At 40.6% G+C, this 27,492-nt stretch overlaps 1 protein-coding gene across 1 annotated transcript; it reads right to left on the reverse strand.

Annotated features, from left to right (window-relative positions):
• Positions 1-258: 258 nt before the first annotated feature.
• LOC136420103 (histone-lysine N-methyltransferase 2C-like) lies at positions 259-27,394 on the reverse strand. Its single transcript, XM_066406871.1, is given in 46 exon segments — positions 259-741; positions 795-977; positions 1,030-1,159; positions 1,626-1,907; positions 1,962-2,295; positions 2,355-2,870; positions 3,480-3,873; positions 3,924-4,147; positions 4,458-9,650; positions 10,263-10,563; positions 10,711-10,869; positions 10,919-11,446; positions 11,630-11,743; positions 12,172-12,368; positions 12,424-12,568; positions 13,555-14,001; positions 14,047-14,400; positions 14,451-14,678; positions 14,736-14,877; positions 15,010-15,194; positions 15,247-15,617; positions 15,680-15,815; positions 17,090-17,650; positions 19,292-19,403; positions 19,457-19,690; positions 19,747-19,976; positions 20,030-20,175; positions 20,249-20,504; positions 20,559-21,079; positions 21,134-21,449; positions 21,605-21,811; positions 22,627-22,774; positions 22,828-22,985; positions 23,036-23,220; positions 23,273-23,479; positions 23,529-23,680; positions 23,770-23,960; positions 24,014-24,180; positions 24,233-24,343; positions 24,403-24,621; positions 24,675-25,026; positions 25,076-25,199; positions 25,254-25,392; positions 25,632-25,760; positions 25,814-25,952; positions 27,243-27,394. Coding segments are annotated over 45 exon segments (15,657 nt in total). The 5' UTR covers positions 25,950-25,952; positions 27,243-27,394; the 3' UTR covers positions 259-648.
• Positions 27,395-27,492: the final 98 nt, after the last annotated feature.

The raw sequence follows: 27,492 nt of genomic DNA on the forward strand, positions 1-27,492 counted from the left end.
AATGTTTCGAAGCGAGAAATGAGGAAAAAATTCCACGTGCCCTAAGAATTTGTACGTCCCGTGAACGTCTGGCTACAATGTTCTGCTTTTTCTAGAGACTTTCATCAGGTATTGATATCGCTTATTAAGAATATCAAATTGGAACGTCCCACAAAAAGCACTTTTAAAATTTTCGTTTTTACACAGTGGGAGAAAACGTGTATTTTGATGGACAAATTTCTTAATGGGTAGAAAGACTCACAAAATAAACTCTCTGACTTAATGGAAAAATCATTTATTTGACAATCTAAGAAATTCTATGTACAAAAATTATATTTTTTCGTATTTACAACTTGAATCGAGACTTTCTCTAATAATAATTATAGCGAACACGATGATTGTCCACATGAAGTAATATAATATAAATAATACAAAACATGAGGGGAAACTATTTCAATCAAACAATTATTATTCTTTGCTGTGGTAATTTCTGTTTTGAACAACAGGTGATTAAAAAGATAAAATTACACATAATTGGAGTAAAACAATAAGGATAAAAATAGGTCAATATGAATGTCACTAACGCCCTATTAATTATTTGTACTTAAAACTTTCCTTTCTTGCCCAATGCCATTCATAATCGACTAAATTAATATTGCACAAGTGAATTTAATTCATCCATTTACGACAATTCGGTGCTCCGCACATGCACGAAATCTTGTTCTGATCATCCTCGATGTCAAACTTGTAGTCGTAGGCCAACTGGAATTACCAAATATCGCTAAAAAAATGTTTGTGGAAACAACAAAACCCACCTCTTCTCCTCTTTGAATGCGCCTCTTGGCAAATATAATAATTTTAAGGTCCCTGTCTATTTCCACCGTTTCAGCAACACAATTTGGGTTGCAAGAATGATTGATGTATCTGGCTAACCCCCCCGTGAGAGTGGCATCTACTACTCTATCGTCGTCTAGTCTAAACATGTATATACCTCGATTCTGTAAAAAATATTGTAAACTACTAAAACAGAAATTGTAGCTACTTTCTCACCTTGTCTTCATATTGTTTCTCCCGGCATTCAGACAACTCAGTCCGGATTACTTCACCGATATATTCAATTACCATGGTGTGTTTCTCTAAATCCCTTGCAGCATATAGCCCCAGTCCTTGAATCTTCGATCTAAGAGAAATAATCGTATTGATTATAAGTTGTGTTAATAGTGGGAATAAATAATAAAATTTACAAACCCATTTTGTAGGATCATAGATCCCATTGATTAATTTGAGCCATTTTTAAGACAGTCGCTTTGCCTGTTGCCGAGATATCGGCTTTAAATTTTTAAAAGCGTAAAAAATAGGCACCTCCTCCCCCCCTTAAAATTTTCAGAAAAAATTTAGAAATTTTTGCCGATTTTTGATTGAATGAGATAATATGGATCCCATATCCATCCTGAATACTGCGATTGAGATCCTGGATCATTGAAGAAGCGTTTTTAGAGATTTTTATTTTACAACATCTTATAAATCGCTAAAAACAGTTACTAACATGACCCTGCATCTCAGAACCCATTTAGCAAATATTTTTTCCTTATGTCCGGTATCTATTAGTGCATTATCGAGTATTTTCTTTGGTATTGTCTTCTTACCTGGCCAAATAAACGTTATTTCTCCACTCTTGTTTCATCTTCTTATATTGAGAACTCTTGGAATGCACAAACTGCTTGCTGTAAGGACATACAGTCTCTCCAAATGACGTGGGAGTCGATGGGCTGGATGATGGCCCAAACATGGGTCTCGAAGAGGGCCCTGTTGTTCTTTGAGTATGGGGACGTTTCCAGTGGGTCTGATGACGCAGTCGTGGCTCTGTACGAGCCGCCCCTGTGGGATTTATGGCGAGCGGTAGCTCCAAAAGCGGATTCCTACCGTATCTGTTCAAATATGAATATTTTCTTTTTTGGTAAAAGTTTTATTAAACAATTTACTTGAATTTATAATCAGACAGAGTTTCAATTCCTGGAAGACTCTCTAATACCCGCACAATGGCGGGTTCGCTAAGACCAAACAAATCCTCTCCTGATATGTATTTGGGGAACATTTGCAGGCACAAATTTTCTCTTCGAATGTTCGAAATTCTTTCCAAAATAGGCGTCCAGGCCCCCTTGGGCGACTGGTCCTTAAATTCCACTTCTTCCTCTCCGTGTTCCTGCACCAGTACACGGAATTCTGGACGCCCGCAGGAATCTTGTATTGAACAAACGTAGCGGCATCTTTTGTTTAAGTTACGCATACTCCAGTAGAACCGAATTATTTTGTATCCTAACAAACCTCAATTATTTCCCTTCTGCATAAAACAAAAACACAACTAAATAACTTACCGATAGGATAAATGAAATTAGGAGTATGGAAGTTTTGAAGTTGATGTGGCATTAGCTGACCGACACTGAGGAATATCAAACTGCCCACCCTCAACAGATTATTAGTATCTGAGTGATGCATCACTGCAGCCACTTGTCGATTCTCGTCTCGATTTACGTAAACTCTTCTCCCCACAGATAGTGTTGTCAATTCATTATCCTTCTCGTTCTTGGGCACATGTGCTGTGCAAAATACCGTTTTGTTCTTGAAGAAAACGCAATTATCGCGGACAGCACAGGATAAGTGGTAGACGCTGGAACAGCGCGTTTTAAAGCAACGAATCGTGGCCCCTGATTTGCTGCAATGAACGCAAGTGGTGGTGAGGCCCTGCTGGACTGCGTTCTCCAAATTCATTAACGCTCCATTCACTGTTTCGTACACGCTGTCAGACCAAAGGGCGCAATTTAAGTGTACCCATTTGTCCACGTCGAAGTTGAGTAAGCGAGCAGCACCGTCCGCCACTCCATCTCCGATCACTAAAAATGTTCCATTAAAGTTCCACTGTGGTGTTGGAGAGGATAATTTCAGTTATAAAAGAAACTTAAAAATTAAAAACTTAAAATTCGTCTAAAAATCTAAAAAGAAACATGCAATCATCACAGAGGACAATGGAGCAAGATTCACCTCTAAAAAAGAGGTGATAATCCCTACCATTACCCCTAAAGTGCAGAAAAAACATTAAGTTATTCTATGATATTGCGAACTGAAGACTAGCCAGTAACAATAACTGAACATTTCAGAATATGTGTGAATTTCTTAAAATATATCACTTGATTTAAATAAAAAACGTTGAGTGTCCAGTGCGATGATGATTTCTTCCCACTGTGTGAGACTAGTCTTGACATGAAGATGTATGATCCCGGTGTTGCAGGAGGGGCTTTGATAGGCAACCAGGCATACACAAAACCACATTTAATTTAGTTAGCAATCGAAGAGAACACAAAATACTTTTTTAAAAAATGTGCGTTGCATTTTCTTTTATTTGAAATTTTAACATGATCTTAAACACCAGAAAATCTGAGTTTTATCAATTATTCACCGTCACAAATAAACCTTCAAAATTGGAGAAACTTCCTAATACTCACTTTGACAAAACATGCACTTTCTAGTATCGTCCGGCATCTTGGAAGGTGTAACTGTAATCCCCATCTGATACAGCATCTCCATTAGCTCCTTATCAGTAAGTTTCTTATGTTTTTGACCCGGTTGCAAACATCCTGGAACCCAAAATTTGTAAGCCAAATTCTTGTGGCTTTTCACCAATGTCTGCGGCTTTGCAAGTCCAAATTTCAAGCCCTGCTTAAACGCTGAGCCGAAATAGGGACTGAAGCTGGATCCGCGCTGATCCTCTATTTTAATATCGCTCGCAATTCGCCCGGTTGCAGATCTCTTTGACTCAAACAAGTCAAAAGCAGAAGGGTGATGTTCTTTGAGGTTTTGACGATCTTTTTGCGAGAGATGATCAATAATTGCAGCAGCCTAAATGCAAGCAATTAATAAAGGTCTAAGAACACGTAAGTACGCCTCACCTTCTCTTCAGGAATAGAGGGCGATCTGTGAGTCAAAGCGAACTGCATGTAGCAGGAAGAACTGCAGAAATACAGCTCCTCGCCATCGCTAAGCAATTCAAAGTCTTTGGCCAAAAAGGGTAAATCGGACAATTTTTTTCTGATAAGGTTGTTGAGGATTACTACGTCGCAGTGTTTGCAAAATTTGGCTGCTCCGTTTAGGATACTTTGTATGTCGATGGGGGCTGAAATGATTATCAAATGAATGTCTGATTTATACACATTGGAGGTTGAATTAAATGGTGAACAATTTTTGGCTATATAATTCGATCTAAATAAGGTAATTTTAACACAAAATGGATGCAAAGATGTATTTCCGAGAAAGATCATAATGCCGCCTTCAAAATTGTGAGTACCTGGCTGCTTAAACACGGCGCAACAGTGAGGTACTCTATTTATCTGGCGACATCGCCACTTTGGTCCACGAACTTTGTGAAATTCTTAATCTACTTCGCTAGATCTTTTCAGGATTGACCTAAATTTTAAAAATCTTACCTCCTTCTTTCCCGTCTTTCCCTTTCGTCCTGTACATCCCCAACTTCTGTCCTCCGGGAGAGCTAGTTCGGTCCACTATTTGATACGTCGTTGGAGGTGGAATTTGCAATATATTCGCCAAATCCCTCAAAACACCTACTATATCCTCGGCCGCTGACGAAGTCAAAGTGAGGGTAACTTTAATGTTCTCGCTGTCCTTCGTCGGTGTTGGAGGCTTGGACTCTGGTCGCATTTTCTCTTGTTCCATTTCCTTGAGAACGTTCTCCTTATTCTCGCTCTTGGCAGGCATTTCCTTAAGGAACAATCCTGCGGGTTTCAGCCTAATAGCTATAGGCTTGACGACGGAGATCACGGGAGATTTTCTGGATTTATGTTCCTCCTCTTCTTCGTCGTCGCTTATCAGCTTAAGTCCCAAATATCTGTCGGTTAAATCTTCAGGGTCGCAGTCGGATGACGAACAGCTCACCACGGAATCAGGGGTGTCTTCCCTGGCAAACACATCGAATTTTTTATCGTCATCAGTGTCGAATCGAATCAAGGGAAATTCCTGATCGTAAAAACCTCTTTGAGTAGAGGCAGGAGCTTTTTCGGGTATCGGTTCCTCGTCGCCAAATGGTTTAGTGCCATAGTAGTCCGGGGTGTCTAAAATTGAGGCGTTGCCGTAGCTGCCTACCAGCTCCCCAAATCTCGGATCGAAAGCTTTAGTTCCAATTTTCGATAAATCTCCAGAACCAAAAATTGGCATTACCCCGTAGTTTCTCACAAGTACAGGCTCTGACACCACCATCGGAGGCAAATGCCTTAATTGGCTCAAAACACTGTCAATATACGAATCATAATCCTCATCCAGCTTCGAATTCTTCCTGGGCCTTTTATTTGGCTTATTGTTGCTTTCTTTATTCAACAACTGACTCTGCCTCCTTTTTTGATTATAAAGCCTCCTCTTTAACTTCTTCAGCTCCTCCTTATCCATGACTTTATCGGCAATTATTTCTCCGGGCTCTGCCTCTTCTTTGACTTGAGCAACACTCAATTCGGCTTTGAACTGATCAGACACTTCTGAATGTTGAGAGCTTTCATCTATCAGCTCTCGTTTCACTTCGATGCTGCCGAGAGATAAGTTTTCCTTTTTTACCACCAAAGGAGGAGTTTGCAGGCTGGAATCTTGACTCCCAGACGATCTGGGTGTTTGAGGTGATAGTAGCTCGTCTCTGCTTGAAGATCTACTGGGAGGGGCACATTTTTTGACATCAATGTGCAGTTGCTGACTAGGAGCTGTAGATGCGGTGGTCGTTTGGATGATTGGACTTGAGACAAACGAGGTTTCTCTGATTAAGCTGCGCTGCAGGATTGGTCTGGTAGTTTGGGAGGTCGTGGTAACTGCTGGAGACTCGGATTTAATAACTGGAGGCAGTAAAGAAGCGAGGGTGGTTTTTTGAGGCTCGCTTGGTGGCGTGGATACCGTCACGGTAGAAGTATTAGGAGGTGGCGATTGAGTGCTCGCGCAAGCAGTATTTTGCAGCAATTTTTTTAACAATACGTTGGAGTCTTCGCCTTTAATGCCTTGGCCCGACAAAGTGGTAATAGAAGAATATTTGCAGCCGCTCAGCTCTTGCTTAATACTGGTTACCACATCACTTTCCGGTACAGTTTCAGCTTTAATTTCCTCAGAGGGCTTCAAATCTTTAATGTCATCAAGTGACTTAGTCCGCGCTTTGGTCAGCTGCGTGTGCAGGAGATTTGTCGATGTTATTGTTCTAAATGGAGAAGATATTACAGAACTAGATGTAGAAATGGCGACGCTACAATTATTGGCTGCAGCTATGATTGCATTGGGCTGCGCCTGGGCTAAGGCCGGCGAAAAGCTAGTTCGACTAGACAAACTCACTGGAGTTGCTAGCAAACTTGCCGCAGTTATAGTATCTGCAGAAGGTTTAGTGGATGGAGTGGCTGCTGGCTGATTTTGCAACATTGCTGTCAGTGTCAAAGAACCTTTCTTTGTTACCTCACTGTTCGACACTTTAGGGCTCTCAGTTGCAGATGACTGAGGAGGCTTAGTGACACTGACAACGGTCTTTTGCTTCACTATATTCGGAACAATGACAGTACTAAGTTGCCGCTCCGGCTGTTGGATCACCCTGGAAGCCACCAATGGGGGGTTGATTGTAGTCGAAGAAACATTTATCAGCTTTTGACTGCCAGACTTTACCAAAGTTTCCACGTTTGACGTATGCACGGCTGCGGTGGTTTGTATGGTGGACAACAAAGTCCGCAATTGCTGTGAGGCATTTGCCATGTTGGTGGTCAAATCGGCGGGCTGCGACAAGGGAGAAAGCTGCGGTATTGTTTGCTTGCTTGCGCTTGACACGTTAACTTCCATTTGCATGTGTGCGGAACGCTCTTTAGAAACCTCAAAGCTTCTATTTTGGGGCTTTTGGCTCTCTCCCCCGTTCTCAGTTTCCGTCTGCTGCATATTCTCAATCATATTTAAGACATCTTCGAAAGTCTCAAATTCCCTTCTTCGATTCTCCTCCAAGGCCTGCAGGGCTATATTATCGAGCATTTGTTCTTGCGAAGGGGTCGGTGAGGGAATTGAAATGACCACAGATTTGTCCTCAGTGGAATCGAAAGTGTTCACGGTTTCTGTTGCAGTAATTTGCATAGGAGTTTCCTGTATAACCTGAGCGGTCATTTTCAATTCCGGTGGATTATGGTGGATCACCACTGTGGATTTTTGCACTTTTTGTGGTTCGGAAACATCGTGGCTCGTCCTACGTTTATCACTTAAAATGGTGATTTTCTGCCTTTCTCCTTTAATGACATTTTTCGCGAACAAGGGCATTTTTGTCGAAAGCTCGGTTCTGATCCTCTCTTCAAAAACGTTCTTCTTTTCGTCCTCAAAATTCGCATTATCCGGAGAATCATCATCGAATATTTTCTTAGGCAAAGAGCTATCTGCAGCTGCAAGGGAGATAGAAGTTGAAGGTTTATCGATCACTTTTACATTGGGGAGCTGTCTGACGGCACTTGCACTGATCACTGGAACTGTGAATTTCCCAGGTAAAATCGATGCAATTTGAGAGGTTGTGGCGCTGACTATTGTAATGCCTTGGGAGGCAGTTACCAACTTAGGTCCCACGCTTAAAATGTTGCTGCGCACCGAATTAGGGGTTAAAATAATGCTGGTAAGTTTCGACCCTGTGTTTGTTGTGTTAATTTTCGCCGTGGGGGTTAAAATTAGCTGCTGCTGTTGCTCCGGCTTCATGTTTTGGAGAATTGGAGCAAACACCGAAATTTTTCCCAAGTTCGAAGGCCTCGGATTTGTCTTAGTTGCAACCGGGAAATTGTACACTGTCGTTGAGGGTTTTGGCGGTTCGATAATCACTTTATTATCAAGCTTTAGCTTCTCCTTCCTCGATCCTTCATCAATCAACTCCTCGAAGTCTTCTTTAGTTGATATCTGCTCCTCCGGAGATTTAGTGGATTGGTCAATGATTACCACTTCAGATTGCTCGAAAGGCTGCGTGCTTTCATCGTCTTCAGGCTCAGTAGTTTGCTCTGGAGACCCGGAATTCTCCGTAATATTCAAAATATTGTATTTCTTCGTAGCATTAGCCTTTCCTTGTAAAATAAATTCATCATCACTAGTCGTAGGGCTTCGAATTACAATATTAGCGTACTCCTCCTCAGTTTCTTCTTTATCCGAATATTGTACTCCTCCGGTCATATGCAGCATGTTCTCTTGAAACAACAAAAAATCGTCGGAGATTTGATCGGGCTCCATGGGGCTGGCCAATACCTCGCCGATGTCATTTTGAGACAATGTTTCTGCCATCTCGATTTCATCGTCATTTTGAGGAATCGCTGAACTTAAGGAAACCTCAGACGAAAGCAACGTACTATTATCATCATCAAAGTCCACCACTTCATGAAGTTGCTCCTGTCTCGAAAATATTCTCCTGCTCAAACCTCCAGCGGGAGGTGTTACTGGGGATGTAGAGGAACCTTCATCTCCGATCTCATGGCTACTTGAAGCCAACAATTTAGGGCTGCTTTTCGGGACTGTTGTTTTTTTCTTGAGAATAGAAACCTTGCTTATATGCGATTCTTTCTTGGATGAATTTCTTGGAACATCCTCTGATGATGAAGTTGGGGGTGTAGGAACTCGTTTTTCTCCTCTTCCAAATCCCCCCCACATCGGAGCTCCTCCCCTTAACCCCAGCTTGATGTAACAAAAACCGGGAGGAGGCAATGGAATGGGGTTCAAAGGGTTGTTGGGATTTCCCCCTCCTGTAGACATACTATTATCTTGATGCATGTGACTTTCCACACTATAGGGAGTTCTAGGATTTTCCACACTGGTGGGTCTTTCTGGCATTGCAGGGCTGCTGCTCGCGCTTGGCGGTCTTCGCATCGAATGTGGAGAATGAATTGTCATGGGCGAGCTGGGAGTTTGGTATTGATGCATCATAGGACTGCTGGGTGGTTGATAACTCGATCTCCCGACAGGAGAACTTGGAGGATTGAAAGGACTTTTCGGGGGCATTGGTGACGAAGGCATAGAATGTGGTGACATTGTTTGCTGGCTATGCAAAGAGGGACTTTTCGGCTGCATGGGAGATTGGGGTGTGGAGGGTTGCTGATTATGTCGGGCTTGCAGCTGTAACGCCAACTTTTGCTGTTGACTTACCAACAACTGTTGTTGCTGAGGAGTTAAAATCGTTTGTTGAATAACCCCTTGAGGTTGCTGTTGCTGCTGCTGCCTATTTAAATTCCTCTGCTGAATTAATTGTGCAACCCTTTGAGAGTGCAGTATATTAGCATCCTGATTATTTCCTTCAGAACTTTGTTGTTGCTGTTGATGTAATAAAGCTTGCTGGTGCAATTGTTTTTGGAGCAATTGCTGCTGCGCCAAGGCCATTTGATTCAAAGGTGGGCTGGTTAGTGGGGATGGAGTGCCAACTTTTTGGGGGAAACCTTGTATTGAGTTCGGAGTTTGCGCCCGCAATCTTTGTAAAGAATTATGGTCGACTGTAGGGCGCATAAAGCGCATCTGAGTCATTGCACTACGGATATCAGTAGCGTAGCCTACTGGGCTTGTCACCACGCGTCGATGCTGCGGTGATGTCATTCGAGGCGTCGGCGGTGGGGGACACACTTGGGAGGGTGAGGGAACTGGCCCTGGACTCCCTTCTGTAAAAAAAGTTTGGTTTAATTAAAAGTCTTTGAGAGCCTTTACTTTGAGCAAAATACAGGGTAAGTCTCAAGCTACTCCCGCGATAAATACTGAGAAAACTATAATTAACAAAAAGTTTAAAATTTAGTTAATCTGAAAGCTAATACAACTAAAATGCTTCCTGCAGGGTAGGACTGACCCTGATAACAATTGAATTTAATTAGCTGAAAATTATTTACCTCGAATTCGATTAATTTTGACCATTCGAGAGTCGTTATTTTGGAAAATATGATTTTGACGGACACACCATTTGGATTACGACAAAGTTTTAAAACTAATATCTCGAAGATTGAAAACATTCGCAAAAAAATGAGCTATAACTTTCTTACACTCATCGATGGCACTCACCGGGGATACCCCATATATGGGAATTTAATTCAGCAGATTATCAAGAATTAGAACCATCAAAATTCATTAAAATATTAAAAGCGAGTAGTCTCATGTTGACCTAAAATACAATAATTATATTACTGATTTTGACAAAGCGGCTTTAGATCCAATTAAAATTAATTTGAAATAAAATCACCTGTGAAATTTTATTTGTTCACCTATATTGAAATTACCCTTACCTTGAGATAAAGGCGTGCCGATTCTGGGTGATGGCTGCATTGGGGAAGGTTGCATAGGCGAAACACTACCCCCCGGACTCTGTAACAACGCCGCCACTGGCCCATGGCTGGGAGAATGCGCGATCATGGGTCCAGGACTACTCAAGGGAGAATTATGATGCGCCATAGGTGACTGTTGAGGAGATAGCAACGGCGAATGACTGGCAGAGGGATGATGAATCGGCGAGGATCCTGGCACTCCCAATGGGGAGGATAGTTGCGTGTTTACAGGCTTCTGAGATTGTTGCTTGGTCCGGTATTCCTTCATATAGACCAGTGGGGGTAATAACAGATTATATGAGGAATTAGGAATTTATATAGACAATGCTACTCGTGCTGGCTAGAGTAATTCAGGTGCTATACGGTGCTCTAGCAAATCAAACAGCAGTGCCTATATAGAGATAGATACCTGTATTAGCATTCCATGCTGTCGACTTTGTTTTCTACTAGACTCTAAATGTTTCTGCAGAATTGCTTGTTCGGCAGAAATACGCTGTAGCTCATTAGAATCTACTTCGTTCAGTTGATTTCCGGACTTCCTTAGCTGGCGCTGTTTGCTATTCAACGACTAAAACTCACTGTTAGATACAATCTTAAGAGCACAACAAATAGATTACCTTTTTGCTTTTTCTCAACTTTAACACCTCAGTTTCATAGAACCGCAACTGCTGCTGCAAAACGTTGTTTTGATTATGTAACCATTGCTCATACACCATTTGAGTCTGTTTGTCTTGCTCAGTTATGATATTCTCAGGTGGTAAAGGGGGCGCAGGAATAAGATTAGCGTTGAACATTTGAACTCTTGTGGTTATCTCAGTAGTCGATTGGGTTGGGATATTAGCGGTAACCGCCCTATTGGGCTGCCACTGCTGCTGCACCACCCCTACTGGATTAGCTGCAAGTAAACGTAGTAATACACACACAAAAAACAATTAAAATTCTGCAGAAAAATCACCTGGCGGAGCAGATTCCGCACCGCTAAAAACATCGGCTTTAAGTCTTTCGAAGTCGTGATCACTCATTAGGGCCGGCTCTGGATCGCCGGTACGGGAATGAATATCCGAACCAGGCAAAATACCGTGAGTCTGCTTTTCCTGTTCTCGCTTCTCTTGCTCCAGTAAATCCTCGAGCAGCAACGGTTGTTCCTGAACGCAAGATTTGTTAAATGACCGCGCAATTGCCAGGGGCAAAAATGAACGAGTGTAGATTTTACATTAAGCAGGCGAAGCAGCTACTGAGCTATAATTCTCATTAGACTAATAAATAAATTAGCGGCCGGAATAAGACTGAAAATAACGGAAAACAAGCAAAAAACTGTCAGATCTCACCTCGAGTAAGAGCGGTCTCCTGTTAAAATGCGGGTGCATTGGGAAACTCTGCAGAGCCAAGGGATGAATGAGTCCCATGTGAGGATGAAAACCAGGCCCCATTCTCAATCCCATCTACCGTACACATGCAATTAACAGTTAACCAAACTAGCCTCAACCATTGTTAGTTTATGTTAAACTTAATAACGTGGGGAATGTTTCGAAGTTGCTGTGCAACCGGTAATAATGCATGTTTTGGCTTCCATGGCTCACACCAATCTAGACTGAATGAAATACAACACTTCACAACGATTAAGCAAGTTAAAACAACTGTAATACACTTCCAACCAACACCAAAAAATCCGCATATAAGAGCCAGTAAAGCGCGAAATCGACAAATAAAATATCAAGCAGACAAACATGCCGATTTACCTACAGATGTACGAGAAAAACCACGTCATTTCAGGGCGTTTTAGATACGTAGTAATAAACATAAGAGATTCATAGTAATAAGTACTGTAGTATATAAAATGCCCTTACAAAAACCACCAAAACAAACGCACCTGCTGTTGCTGCGATGCCAGATTTCCAGGATAAGGCGGAGGAGGTCCTGGATAAGGAGGAGGTGGCGGAGGCGGCGTAGGGAGAGTCATCCTCGGTCTCATTTGACCTGGGACTGCTTGAGGAGGCTGCACCAAATTCGGAGCAGTCGGCCTCGGTATGTTACGCCCCACTCGCATTTGTAGTTTTTGATTTTGCACTACAAAATTTTCATACTTCAAAGAACTAAAATAACTAGATTCGATTAAACTTACACTGCAGCAACAATCTTTGCTGGAAATTCGGGGGAATTTGTAACTGGACGTTGTTGTTAGCCAATACAATCCCGACAATTCCATCAGGGGTTTGCAGTTTGGATCCCGGAGGCATTGGTTTGCCCAAAGCAGCTGCTTGCTGGACCTGCAACAAGCTCATCTAGTTAGGCTTGAAGACTCATGAAAAATAAACAAAAAAGGCAGTGCATAAAGATGTATGATGACACAAAAGTTTGTTATTTCATCTCATAAAAGGCAACACGTATTCTGATAGTACATAAAATGTTCATAAACACATATTAAGAGTGTTTTAGATTTTAACACACAAATCTTAATCACGTAATCTGCATTTGAAAATATCTTTCGTTTACTACAAACTATAATCCAAAACCAGCAATTTTCCAATGGGGAACGTCTACACCAATACACTTTCCAAGTCCTAAACCGAAATTTTACCTCTATTGGTATTATTATTTCACATTTGTCTATTTCAGTTAGTTTTAACAGCGAATAATGCGCAATTCCTTCCCTAATCGTCTGTGAAGCTTTATTTCCAAATAGAATAAAAGTAAATAAGCAAACTTGACTTAATTAAACTCGATACCTGACTAAAGCCAGTGTTACCGAATTCAGCAGGATTTTGCATTTTATCTGTTATGCTACTACAAAATTTTGAAATAAAAACCTTAAACGAACCCGAAAAATCAATGTACCTACACTGTTCGTGGCATATTAAATTTTCAAAAATGAGAATTTTTCTCTATTTAACCGTTTCGGAAATAGCAATACATACTTGAAAAAAACCCTCGTAGAGAAACATTTTAAACAAAGCACTTTTTTTTTGTTACAAAGATTTGAAATTATAAACTTGAACTAATCTACCACTAAGTGCCAATCTACAAAATGGCAACGTCTTCTGACTTAAATACTCAAGTTAATTCCGGTCAGATATGAAATATTCAGTTCAGGATTCAAACGTTGCCAGATTGAGCAATAAATCTGAGATTAACGTGCTGCTAAATACTCATGACAAACCTCTGCAAAAATTAGCATAAATTCCCTAATTTCTCGCAGAAAAGCGATTCTCCACTTACACAACATCACGATGAAATGAAAATGAGTGCAACTTACGTATTTCGACATTTTGCATCCTACCTGATGCAGCATCTGTTGGTGTATTTGCTGGGCAGTGAGGGCTAAGTTGGATTGTTGTTGTAGTTGTTGTTGTGTTTGGGGTGTTTGTTGTTGCGGTTGAACGGGAGTTTCGGGCATTTGTGGGTTGACGGGAGACATGGGGGGCAAATTTTGTGTCGCGTGAGGAGCCAATTGTTGAGGATTCGACTCTGGTACTGCCAAATTAGGTGCCGTAAGGGATTGCAAAGGTTCTGCGGGCATTGGGGGTTGCATTTGGGGTACAGAATTAATTGGGGGCGAGGTGAGTGAGGGTGTGTCAGGTTTTGGGGTGTCCTCTACTGTGGTGGTTGCTGGGTTTATAGGTTTTGCGACTTCTTGGTTATTGGGCTTTTCGAATCTCTTGGGAGGTGCGGCGGTCCCTTGGGCAGGGACAGAGGGAGCGGGCTACAACGCACAAACAACAATCACAGACATCGAACATCGACAAACTTTACAAACTTGTTGTTGTTGCTGTTGTTGTTGTTGTTGTTGCCGCTGCTGTTGCTGCAATGCCTCCCTTCTCTTTTCCTGCTTCAAATGGTCATCCTCCAAGTCCAAATCGAGAATGTTGGTTTTCTCCCCTGCTAGAGCCTCTAGCTCAGGATCAGCATACTCCAAAATATTGAAGTCCGCTCCCATTTCCGCGAGAAGCTCGTCATCGTCGTCCCCTAAACCACCTAAAATCTCACTAACTCCCTGCAACTCGGCCATAGTCCCGGTTTCTTGTTCCAACTTCTCAAGCTCCGCAGTTACATTATCGGGTATTTCTTGGTCTGGCAATGCCTGGTTTGTCCCAGGAATTTGCTGTTTAGAAGCAATTAAAAATAATTATAGCCAACTTAAAATCCACTCACCTGTGGCATTGAAACGGCAGTTTTTGGCACCACAGAACCAGTAGGCTGCGCTACAGTCATGCCCGCATTTGCAGCTTGCGCTAAAGCAGTATTCCTAGCTTGTAGCTGAGCCTGTCTTTGCATCAGCTGTTCATATTGCTCAATTGCAGCCGGTCGAGTGCCTCCGGCCACCAATGGAAAACGAATAGCGCCAGTTTGAGTTTGTTGCGGAAGCGGATTAGCCAATCGCTTTTAGATGGAAATCATGATATTACAGACGTTTTTTAATGAGAATCGCAAGCTTACAGGTTGCTGCTGAAGAATTAAGCGAAGCCTAGGATCCAAGCCTTGAAGCCTAGGTTCTTGTTGCAGACGAATGTTGGATCCAGGTCTGACGGCCATGGGTAGCGGTCCTCTGGGTCTGGTAGAAGCAGGTGGTAACGGTTGTCTGATCAAAAATAAAATTATTCAGAGATATCTGTTTTAACTGTCTTTTTTTAACAGTACGGAGTATAAACTGAAATTTTTGAAATTACAAATTCTCCGGGAACGCTATTATAAGCATTTTATTAACAGTAACCTGAATGTGATATCTTCAGCGGTTCCACCTCCAGGCTGCGCCTCAACGTTAGCCGCATCATTAGGATTCCATATTCGTGTCGTTTTCTGTTGAACTGCCTCAAAGGTTTTCAGCTGTTGCTGCTGATGCTGCCTTTGCAACAATTCCCTTAATTGCTTGGTAACTTCTGGCTGATCTGGCCTCGTCTAAACAAAAGCTACTTTGTTGGAGGTATTGAAACACTAACGACCTTCTTACCTGAATATTCGGTCTTCCTGCAACAGTAACAAAGGGAGCGGTCTGAGCTGGAAGTTGACCAAAAGTCTCACTCCCTACCGAAACGCCGACTTTAGAGAACTTATTCGTTCCAGAACTTTCCGTAAATGGTTCAGATTCCAGGGTTTGGGATTTTTGTTGGGGGAATTCGTGTACGGGTGACTGTGAAGAAGTAGGGGTTCGAATATTTGAGGATGGCGGTGAGGGGTGAGCGAACGGAGGGGATTTAATACCGATAAACTGCCTCGGAGATGCTCCAGGACTCGTTTCTTGCACTTGTAGTGGACTGGGTTGGCTGCTTTGCATAAACTGTGGAGTCGGGTCGGAAATTGTTCTCTGGACTCTAGCAATAGCTAAAAATGCAGGAGCTAGCTTCAATATCGAATCAGATTCTCAAACGTAGCCAAAAGCGAACCTTGCACGCGTTGCTCGTGAATAACGTGCTGCTGCTGCTGAGCTTGATGTTGCCGCAGAGCTTGCAATTGCTTCCACTGTCTCTCCTGTTCCGCTTCTCTAGCCGTTTTTTGCTGCTGAGACAACTTTTCTTGATCCTGCCGTAAAACAACCATTAAATTAGGTGATGCATCCTATGTATTGCAAACGCCACAACCAGTATCATATTGTTAAGATAAAATTAGACTGTTTAGTTAGTGTATTCAAATATGTCCTCTTGAAGATATTTATTTACACTGTTGTATTCTACAAAGCGACAACTGTGAGATTGAAACATTGTAGAATTATCAATGACAACTAAAAATACCGCAAAAAAACTTTATACGAAACAGCCATGCATCGTCATATCATAAAATGGCGGTAATGTTCCAAATTAGCTACGCTGTTAACATAAGAAAACTAAACAACTACGGTAGACCACTGCTATTCATCCTCAACCAAATTTATCTCTACAAGAACAACAACAAACCAGTTAGTACAATTGGGCAACAAACGGCTCCGATATCTTGTGGACCGGACTAGGATGGGAAACTCAGGACAAAAATTGACTAGTATGCGGCGCTTAATTGCGTGTAAGGAATGGAACTGTAAACTGGCTTCGTTCAAAAAAAAATAACACAACGGCAGCAAAATTCAATAATTAAGAAAATATATAAATTGCATCACACATGAAAAAACAAGCTCTGAAATAAGGAGAAAAATGCGCAATAATCTGGTGAAAATCGGTTGGTTTTGGTTTAAGTGCCGGGAAGGAAATTGATCACTGAGTATAAGTCCTCGAATTAGAAATTTTCTTACGTGGTCAGTGGTTTAAATAAATGATAAAGGGCGACAAAAATGTTGAAACTTTTCCTCATATAAGTCCATTTTAAAAACCCTAGACATCAAACATTTCATTAAGAAACAATACTATTTTTAAAAATTAAATTCCACAATCAAACTCTTATTTCGTTTACCAAAATTTGGAATTGCTGCCACTGTGCAACTGTAGCCAAAACTGGCGGATCAAACGGTATCCGCTCTAATTCACATAGACGCCTCGTTCATAATATATTCTTAAACGAAGATAAAAGATAAAAATTTGATCCTGATGAATTATTTCCGGTGTCTGTTCAATATTGTTCTATTTGGGCACAAATATCGACGTCCTGCTAACTTTAACAGAAACTTTTGTTCTCTGAAACTAAATATCAATTAAAATTACGTTTTGTTGAAGCAAGTGATGTAGCTCACTGACAATTTCCTTAAAGAACTCAAACCACAAACAAACGTCGTAACCACCAGACTCAAAATACCAAAAAATCGTACATTTAACCAACTTTTTTTCAAAAAAATAAAAATTGTACCATTCCACACCAAATACGGTTCTCACCGACTGTTGAGGTTCATAGTTTTCCTGACAAAGAGAGGGAAGCGTACGCATTATTTCCGACGGCGTCAACACCCGGATCTGTTGATCCGTAGCGGACGGCGAAGAAGAACTACTACTTTGCTGCGCTACGGAATGGGATCTGGGGTGTAAAGGGGCGTGGTCGGTGCAAGGGTTCGGCTGGTAATTCGGATTGACTGTGACGTTAGGAGCAGGTCCCACCCGGTCGCCGGGACCGGCAAAATGTCCGTGAACGGTGAATTGCTGATGAGTGGGAGGTGATCTTGGGGGCGCCTGAGGAGGAGGAGTTGGGGTCGAACACCGTAAAGATTGAGAGGAATGGGAGGGGAGAGACACCGAGCAAGTGGAAGCGTGGGTTAGTGGTTGCGCAGACCGCTGCGCGGTGGTGCACACCTCAGTAGTTAACGCAGCTGAGCTCGCCTGCACTTGCGTTACGAGAGTCGGTACTGTGGAAGGCAGGCTGGCCCCCAAAGGTGCTGCGGTCGATTGGGGCTTCGTAGGAGCTGCAGGGCTCGTGGTTGAGGTTTCCTTGGCGGTTTGCGACTAAATTAGGGATAGTGACCACACATAAATATTTACAGAGGCGGTTAACGACAACATAGTAGTTATGCTGTTTGGATTTGGGGTAAATGGTTTCCTCGATCGACAACGGCATGTGCACCAATCTCAGAAACCATTCAAAGGTATCACGATCAATAAAAAATATATGGTCGCAAAGGGTTATTTTTCTGACGTAAATAAAGTCCCTCTCAAATCAATCATACTTGGACATATTTCGACACAAACAATGATTTGGTTAGTTACATGTGAAGTAACCGAGAGGCTCAACATAAATGAGCATGCATAACACCTCCGTATGAAATGAAACGAAGATGAGGCAACGAAGTAATTTAAACTTCGATTAATAGTATTGCGATTTACAGGGTAGCGTTTCTTTCGTGTATATAAATAGACACAGTTATTTTCATTCAATGTGTATTCGAATCGATCCTCTATCTATGGAAATCACCTGTAGCATTAAATGAGAGATGGCAAAATGTTTAATCCAGTGTGCTTTATTTTTCAAATAAAAATCGACCTTGATATTGCATATAAAATATAAAAACAACGAGAAACTGTTTATTTTGTTTTGTATTAAACGATTTTTATAAAGAAAAAAAATTGAAAACTTGCGTCAAATATTCCTTTAGGAGACTAAATTTAAGAGAAATGAAAATAAACATTAAGCATTTCATCATACACTCTAAAACCTGATTTGAATTTAATAGAACAATTAAAAAGTAAGCGAAGTTTACATTACGACATATCTACTAACTATCGAGAAAATCCTGCGTTTACACAAAATGCATATTTCATAGAGAAACTACCTTATCTATTCCTTTAAGAGACGGTGTATTCAACAAATTGTCAAGAAAGGTTCTGCGAATGAAAGTCCATTTTTAGCACAGTCAAATGAATGCGTTTACATTAAAATACTTTGAAAAATTGCTTAAAAAAACGTATAAAGCCAGAAGTTGAATCTATTACAAAAGCAATTAAAAATTAGACAAAGTTTACTCCTACCTGTCTCCGCTGTGTTGTTAAGAAAATTCTTGTGAAGAGTGTGTGTGAGAGTTATGTGAATACATTTATACCGAGATGTGCCGTGAAATTGCCTTGAAAAACCGTTTCAGGCCAAAAATTTGATTTAAAAGAGAAGCAAACAGAAATTGAGAGGTATGGCAAGACTCCAGAGTTGTCTACGAGCGCATTTACCTCACAAAAGTTATAATTACACTTCCTTCATCTAAATTGATAATGTTAGTGGATATATTACGTTAAAAAAAGCTTTTAAATCTTAAAAAAGCTCATTGTCAAAATATAACAGGGGGATTAAATGCAAAATTCCCATGGATAGAATCGATCGTTTAACCGAATACACGTACTCTTATTTTTACAAAATTTGAGACGTTTTCAAGAGACTCAACCCTGTTTTCCACACTTAAGAGCGATCGTATTAATAATAAAAAATGATTAAAACTTTATTGCAACATGCACTTAATATAATAAATCTTTAAAGTTACCTGAGGAACAATTAAAAAATGACTTTTTGCCAATTTTAAACAGATGAAACGAACTTTTTAGCCTCTTATCGAAACCTGACTGCCTGATATCGAGTAAATTAAAATGAAAACTCATTCTTACCTGTTGCTGTTTCTTCATACGCAGCTGACTCCTATTGTCCCTAGCTTGTTGAAGATATGGAGCTTTCTGATCCTGGCTTAGTGTCCTCCATTTTTTTATTATTTGTTTATACCTTTCAAGAACACACTGATTCAAACCGAAATTTGTTTTTGACAAAACATTTACCTGTCGGTCCAAGCAGGATACTCAGTTTTCCACTCCGCGTGGTTCATATTTGCATAAAGCACGGCAGATATAGTTGCACCACTGCCCAAACCCTCATCGGCTCTCATTTTTTCAGAAGACCGCTGATTATAAGTAGACGGCACTCCCACAGCAGCATTATCCATCTCAGTACCCTCATTTATACTCACCCAAGGACTCGGGGGCTCGGAAAAAGCCGGGCTAAACTGAGGACTACTAAAAACCAACTCAATAAGACCACAACTGCCAATAAAACTGACAATTTCCCTTACTTGCTGTATTCCGAATGATATGGCGACGGAGGAAAACTAACATGCTGCACTGCAGGAAGGGCGCTACTTCTGGAAGGAGCTATAGGTACTTGCATTTGTGGTATGGGGTTTTGGATCAATTGAGGAGAAGTATTTGAAAAGATCTGAGAAGTTTGCGTTGAGGGCATCGGTGGGAAAACGTTTGCTTCCTGGGAGAGTTGGGACTCCTGAGACTCGTCAGTGAGCACTCCCTAATTTTTTTTGAACGTAAAGTAAATCTAAACAGTCATGAATGAATAAAAACCTTAAAAATATCTTCCACATCTTTGCTGTTCATGTTGGGGATGGATTCGAGAGAGAAATTGGAGCCCAAAATGTCGCTTAACTCGTCCTTGGCATCTTTTGAGTTCTCCGAGCTTCCTAACGTTTGGGCCAACTCCCCATCATCATCTGATGGAATATAAATATGCAAGAGTTTTTTTAAATATAAATTACAAAATCCCCCAAAAAACCATAAAATTACCTGCCAAGGCATCAAGTTCGGTATTCTTCGTTAGTTCATCGTCTTCGTTAATAATGCTGTTCACTAAATCTGTGTCAAGAAGGTCTCCTGGCAAGGCTAATACATCCTTCAACTCCTCACTGGCGTCATCCTCTTCCTCTTTCACTAAAATTGGCTTTTCGGCTTTGATGGAATCAATCAAACTCTTGCGGGGTTGCATATGTGTGTCCAACGAGGCTCTCTCCTGTTTCGCCGACTGCAACGCTAGCACTTCCTCCTTTGAGAACATTTACATCACAAATGGATTAATGAAATCGCAAAAAACGCTTACAGGGGACAACTTAATGGCCTGATGTTTATCTCCTACTTTTTCTTCGTCGCTGCTACCACTCTCCACTTCCTTCTTGACTTCAGGTAAATCCATAAGATCCTTACCGAAAAAGGCTTCTTGTAAATAAGGCGGAAATGTCTCTGCCAATTTCGACTTGGGCTTCCTTCTTATTGGCTTCTTTTTCGGTTTATCACCCTCCCCAGTTGAAGAAGTTGGAATTTGCATTGGAGAGTCCGTTCCTGTAGGTGTAGTTTGTCCAGGCAAAGTGTCAATATCGTCGGTTTCTTGGCCAGTCTTAAAACCTCTCATTCGCACAACAAAACCTCCAATTCCCAGTTTTTGAAGGTTCCTTTGCCGCTTTCTGCGCAGCACGGAAATTCCACTCTCCATTGTGAATATGGTAAACCCTTCGGGCGGGGGGCCGTCCTCCTTTGTCCAAGTCATGCCCTCTTTGTAGAGCTCTTGAGGTTCGTCCTTCATGTCTACCATCTCTATTTTTGTATCTTCAAAACTGTTTTCGGCTGCAGAAAAATTTCAAATCATACATTACATCTAATGAATAAAAAGAAACTCACAGCAGCTTCCTCCCGCCACAACAGATTCAATAGTGGCCATAATTCCAGCCTCCTTGTCATGTATAACTGGTGGTATCTTCTTGCGTTTCTTGCGAGTTCCGTGATACTCCATAGAAAGAGATTTAATTAAGCTGTGTCCTGATTCGCTGAGGCACACGCCATCAACGAAGAAATTAGCGTGACTCCTGACTTCGGGACTTTTCGTGGGAGTAGGGGGTTTCAGAGTTACCGCGGTGGGGATTAAATGAGGTGGTGGAACGTCCCTTGGACGACACAACAAACAAGTGTAACCCTCTTCTGCGCATTTTTCAGCGTCCTAAGTAATCGTAATTATTGAAAAAAAATCCAACTAACTTACAATTACTAAAAAGAGCCAAACAATCAACGTTCTAGTAACTTTACCAAAAAAAAGGAAATTTTAGGTAAAGTTGCCTCTAACTTTGATCTATTGGATTTAAATCTCAGTCATACTTGTTCCGTTTTGATCAGATCGCAAGCTCCATGTAGCCACCGTTCGCACTGCACGCACTGAATTATGAGGTCTCCTTCAGAGTACGGGTCATTGCAACTAACGCAAGCTACAAGTGAGGCACAGGGTCCGCATTCAGTGCATCCATTCATCCATGTGCTATTGAATCCTGGGTCAGTGGAGCCACATGTGCGACATGATGCGCACCACTACGATGAAAATGAGAAAATTATGCCAGATAAGATGAAAAAGGAAAATATACACGAATCAAAAATGAATTATGTACATTTTACTGTACTCCATCAGTGGACAAGATTATCTAAGGACCAATAAGGAACCTTCGTAACTAAAGGAAAACTAAAGTAAAAAACAAATAAACTGAATATTTACTATTTATTTACCGACTAAATTCGGCTCATCATAGTATAATATATAATTAAAAACGTAATATTTCCCATTCCACTTCTGAGCAACAAAAATCTCTCACCTCGACTCACTTAAATGTGCATTTAAACATATTACTCTGGTTGTAAAATCTACATTTTAAGAATTTTGATTATAGCCATGAATTAATTAAATTTATAACATTTGACCAAAGTGGTCAGAAATATCAGTTATACATGCAGGAAAAGATATATAATTCATTGAGGGATTGCTAAAAATATTATTTATTTGCTTTGCAGCGATTGCACCTCGGTGTGATAAAAATAATAGGTATCATAGAAATTTGGTTTAAGATACTTTGAATGTTCGAATAAGGGATGCGCAGAGATCCACTAGGATATGTCTATCAGATACAAATATTGATAAAGAAAACTGAGTGTTGTTCTTATTATAGGAACCAAAAATCAGTTATGTAATAAACGCTACTGCAGTTTTGACGCAATAATGAAAAAATAAAACATCAAAACCAAAGATGCGTGTGATCAAAAATGGTTTGACAGACTGTGTTAGAGGAAAATAAAACTAATACGTGAATTGTCTTCAAAATATTAATATTAGATTATTGAAATATTAGCCTTACTTTGCATTTCCAATTTCCATGAGGCACATAATCTAAAGGTGGATCCATGCAATAAGTATGATAAGACACGTCACAATCGTCGCACAAAATAAGACGGCTCTCATCGTTCCTTTGGCCGCAACCTTCGCAAACTGTACAATCTAGGCATCTAGAAAAAAGTGATCAAAAACAATTCTACCTAACTAAAAAAACTATTAATACCTCCAGCCCTTCTGCAAAATGATCTTGGTTACTTTAACGTTTAAACAGTAAGGATGGTAGCATTGTCCGCACTGCACGCAAGAAATAAGGCATCCTTCCTGATCTATACCTAGCGCTCCGCACATGACGCAAATATCTTGAGTTAAAACGAACTTATCCTGCAATAAAAAGCTTATAAAAGTGCTATTTTTATGACTTGATCTCTCACTTTTCCCGAACACAGCACTAGTCGGTTCTCTACTCCTGGTTCTTCGTCGTTTTTGCCATCCGGCACGGGACGGGAAAGGCCCACCCCTGGAACACCGAAAACTCCGCGAATTTTTGTCTTGGAGCCCCGTTTTCTGCCGAAATCTAGACGTTGTCGCTTGGTGAAACCCTGTTTGCCAGGAATTCCTGGAAGATATCACATATAAGAAGAGTAATTAAAAATTAATTAAAAAGCTACCTTTTCCGAATCCGCCACCTTTGGGTCGTCCAGGAATGCCAGTAGGATAACCCAATTTTTTCTTCGCAATTTTGCTGGCGTAAGGCTTTCCTTTGCCCAAGCCGGTGACTCTGAGCGGGTCTTCGACCGAAGGGCCAATGTCGAATTCGGACATATCGTCATAGAGGGACTCTTGAGATACGGCCAGATCTCCCGGGTCATCCGTGCCTAGTAATTTTATTAACCTTATAGAATAACTCTTATTGATCTAACTCACTAGATCTTTTGCTTGTTAGCGGCCGCCCCATCATCTGGCCTGGCGAATTATTTTTGCAAATTATACAATGGTATTCATAATCGGGGTTCAATTCCCGCTTTTGTTGGTAGGTCCCCAAATCAGCCTCTGGATCACAAGTACCGTGGACAAATCTACAAAGAAAGAACGAAACCTTTATCCAAACTAATGATGATTAAAACCCTTAACAATCAACAAAAACTTATTTTGTATTTGAACTTACTTCCTACAAGACATACACTGCACCATTTCCCTATGACCGTGCGATCTATAAGCGCGTTGGCACACCGGACAACAGCATCCCTTGTTTCGCTGTTGGTAGCAGGAATCGCATACGGTATAATGCAAATGCCATCTGGAAGATAACCCGGCGCCAGGGGTGCGAGAACCGCAATCGCCGCATACTCTGCAGCACTAAATAAGACATTTTAAATCGTTAATAAACTTGGACTGATGAAGATCTTCACCCGGCACTTCCAGCCATATTTCGGTATCGAAGTAACTATGGGGCGTTGACAACTGGCGTGATAAACTTTATCACATTGCTCGCAACTCATTAGCTTCGTTTCGTCTCCAATAACACGACAGACCTGGCAAATGCGACATTTTCGGCATTGCCAACCGGCTCGGACACCTTTACAAGGGAAAAAATTAAAGTAAGTCCTTTAAAAAAGCAATTTAGTTACCTGGTAATTGCGCTAGACCCACGCAGCTTCCGTGGTAGTGCGTACCACAACTCGAGCAGTACATTAAGTTTGCAACATCTCCAAGATTTTTGCAAGTATTGCATACGGCAGCTGAAACAGCGATGAATAAAAAAGCTGTAATAGTAATCAGACAAGAGATATTTAAATACCATCAGAACACACGGCTTCTCCTAAGTGATTACTGCAGTACACGTTTAAGGTATTAAAATCCTGGAAAGCCCCAGAGGCGGTGGCGCAAGGGAAGTGGTATGCCTTGGGACAACCGGGCGATTTGCAGATGAGACTCGCCCCGTAATGGTTGCAAAAAGAACACATATGAGATGAGCTTTTCAGGACGACCGGCCCGACGTTCTCCAATGCGTGGTTTTCTGGAAGTCCCCATTGAGAAAAATGAGTGCATTAAAAGCAAAAAAAAGTATACCTGTTCGGGTGACTCCATGAGACCACAAAGCACAATTCCTATGGACATAAAACTGTCCCGACGGCTCGTACAAAACTCCTACACTCGGTTCATCTGTATGACCGATAATAGTCAACTCATCCACGTGTTCATTAGACATGAAACTCCGACTTCTACTAAAGTTCTTATTCCTGCGAGCAGTCACCGGCCCCCGTGGGCTCCTATCGCCTAAATCCCGATCGGGGAGCTGCTGGGGGATTGTTGAGCATTCACCTGTGGACCTCTGAGGGGTGAAACCTTCAGGACAACTCAGCCGCAACATTTCTCCTTGGCCCAACTGGCTGCGTTCGCCTAAGTTGCAAAACGCACACACCTATACAAAACTCGTAAAGGAACCAGACAAAACTGAAAATAATGTATACTTTTCCAGGCCAGGCCTCAGGCGCATAAGGCAGTTCCTCAAATAGAGGAGGTGGTTTTTCGCGTTCAGGAAAGAAGAAACCGCTATCCCCATCAGGAAGAGACATGTCGTCCATTGATGAAGGGCTTTACATATAAGAATATTACATACTAAAGATAAAGTAAAGAGTGTGTATGTACCCAAGATAAGTGAACTCAAAGTCCATTCTGTCCGGCTGCCTGACGCTTCGGGAACCTCGGCATCTGGAAAAACCAGCAGGTCGTGCCCTTCTCACCCTTGGAATTCCAGTACCACCACCGCGTCTTGATGTTGGTTTACCTTTAAATTCGCATGTGTAACAATTGAAGAAGAATAACACTGTACTGAAGATAATCTTTATTTTCTCATTATATCAATACATCAAGGATCCTTTACAACAAAGGAAAATTTTCATTGAATTATCAGTACTATATAGCAACTTCCAAAGTTCAGATGAAATCCAATTTTCTTTGTCCAATGTGACACATATTACCCTAATAAAGGGAAAACGCCAATAACTATGGATTACCCAAACCTACCTCCTTCTCTTCGAGGTCGCCCACGTCCTCTTTTAACCATAAGAGGTTTCCCAGAAAAATTGTAGGGTTGAGGAAAATCCTCATTGGCCACTGGAGAGGATGCTGTTGACGTGGCATTAGAAGCTGGACCTTTATTTGTTATCATTAATTTTACATTTTACATAAATGTAATACATGATTACCTGAGGAGAATTGCTGAAAGGGTGAGGCTGAAGGATCATCGGGAATGTCATCATCATCATCTTCTAAATCATACGCTTCAGGTTCTTCTAGATCCATTAAGTCGTCTGGATCTAGACCTAAGGAAATGTCATCCATATTCTGAAAAGAGGCACAGAGTAATATAAATATATTATGCACCTTGTATCTCCACCGGTTCTCTCTCAAAAACAATCACACCCTAAAGAAGAAAATAAAGTAGTGATAAAAGTCCAGTTGCTAAAAAGTTTAATTAACTTATTTTTTATAAGAGATTTTAAGTTGACTATGTAGGTAGCTCATGTAGTGATCAAGATTTAAAAAATGTGTTTACTTCTTTTAACTTATGTACAGGGTGTAATTGAGTATGACTTTGAGGTGAATCTTTGAAAAATTTTAGAATAAAAAGTCCTTATTAATATAGCTTCCCAATAACTAAGTTCTTAAGATACAGGGTATCTAAACTAAAATATTAACTTTATTTTTTTAGTATATTTTTGAACAACAATGTAGCATCTTGACGAGAGTTTTTGTACTTGGAAAATTGATGATAGGAAACACAAATATTTACTGAGTCTTTTCTAATACTAATAAAGGGTACTGGATACTCTGATATACCTGAATTTAAATCGCCATAACTTTTTTGTGGCTCATTGGACATCATTTGTGAGTTAAAAAAAAACTTATTCTCTATTTATTTTTACTGATAACAAGCACTTTCAGTATTTCTCCCAAAAAAAGCCAGTATAAAAAAAATTGCTTTGAAGTTTAAACTTTTACTATTGAAATAACAACTATCAAACAATTGAACTATCAGATTAACATTATTAAATAATGTTACTAATAATATTTATAACAATTTCTGCAATATATGCATCAATTTATGTTAAAATTAATTAGCAAGCCCTTTTGAATATATCTTATGTATATTTTATAATAGCACATGACACAAATATTCTGTTTCCTAAATCTCCTTTATTTTGGACTAACATTTTATAAAGTAAAGACTTCAAGTAAACACAACTGAAATTTCATAGACAGGAACATGAAAGTACTACTTAAACTATAATAATGTTGCATGAAGGGGTACTTTTCAGAGTGAATTAGGGACAAAAGGATGTGTTTGTTGAACAACGTAACTGATATAAGATAAACAAGGGATGTTATCTAGCACTGTGAAGCAGGGGGAGCAAGACCTGCCTTATAATTCTAAGACGATTTTCCCATAGTTGTTGCTGATTTATGGCACAAAATCACATCTCGAAACAAAACAAACTATGAATTCACTTAATTATCCAGGAATAAAGTAGGGAAAAGCCAGAATTTATCCACAAACTTTACATAGAATGTTCGCCATATTAATTGATCAGGCAAGTTTGTATGGCATAAATTAGGCAATTCCGGTTAACTTACCGCAAACTTTAGCTCATTTTGGAAATAAACATTACACCGTTACTGTACACACAAATTGAATTGTACAAGAAATTAATGAAAATAGAGGAAATTGCAGAAAATAAAATTGGAAATTTCCAAACCGAAGCTGCCGAATCAAGGAAAGAGGTTGACTGATGATGACATTGACAAGGACAAGGAGTAAGGAGTCGTTCTATCAGTTCTGGAAGTTAAAAAATCGACTATTACACAATCGATATCGGTAATTCCT

Source organism: Euwallacea similis, chromosome 3 (genome assembly GCF_039881205.1).
Source record: "Euwallacea similis isolate ESF13 chromosome 3, ESF131.1, whole genome shotgun sequence".
Taxonomy (NCBI): Eukaryota; Metazoa; Arthropoda; class Insecta; order Coleoptera; family Curculionidae; genus Euwallacea; species Euwallacea similis.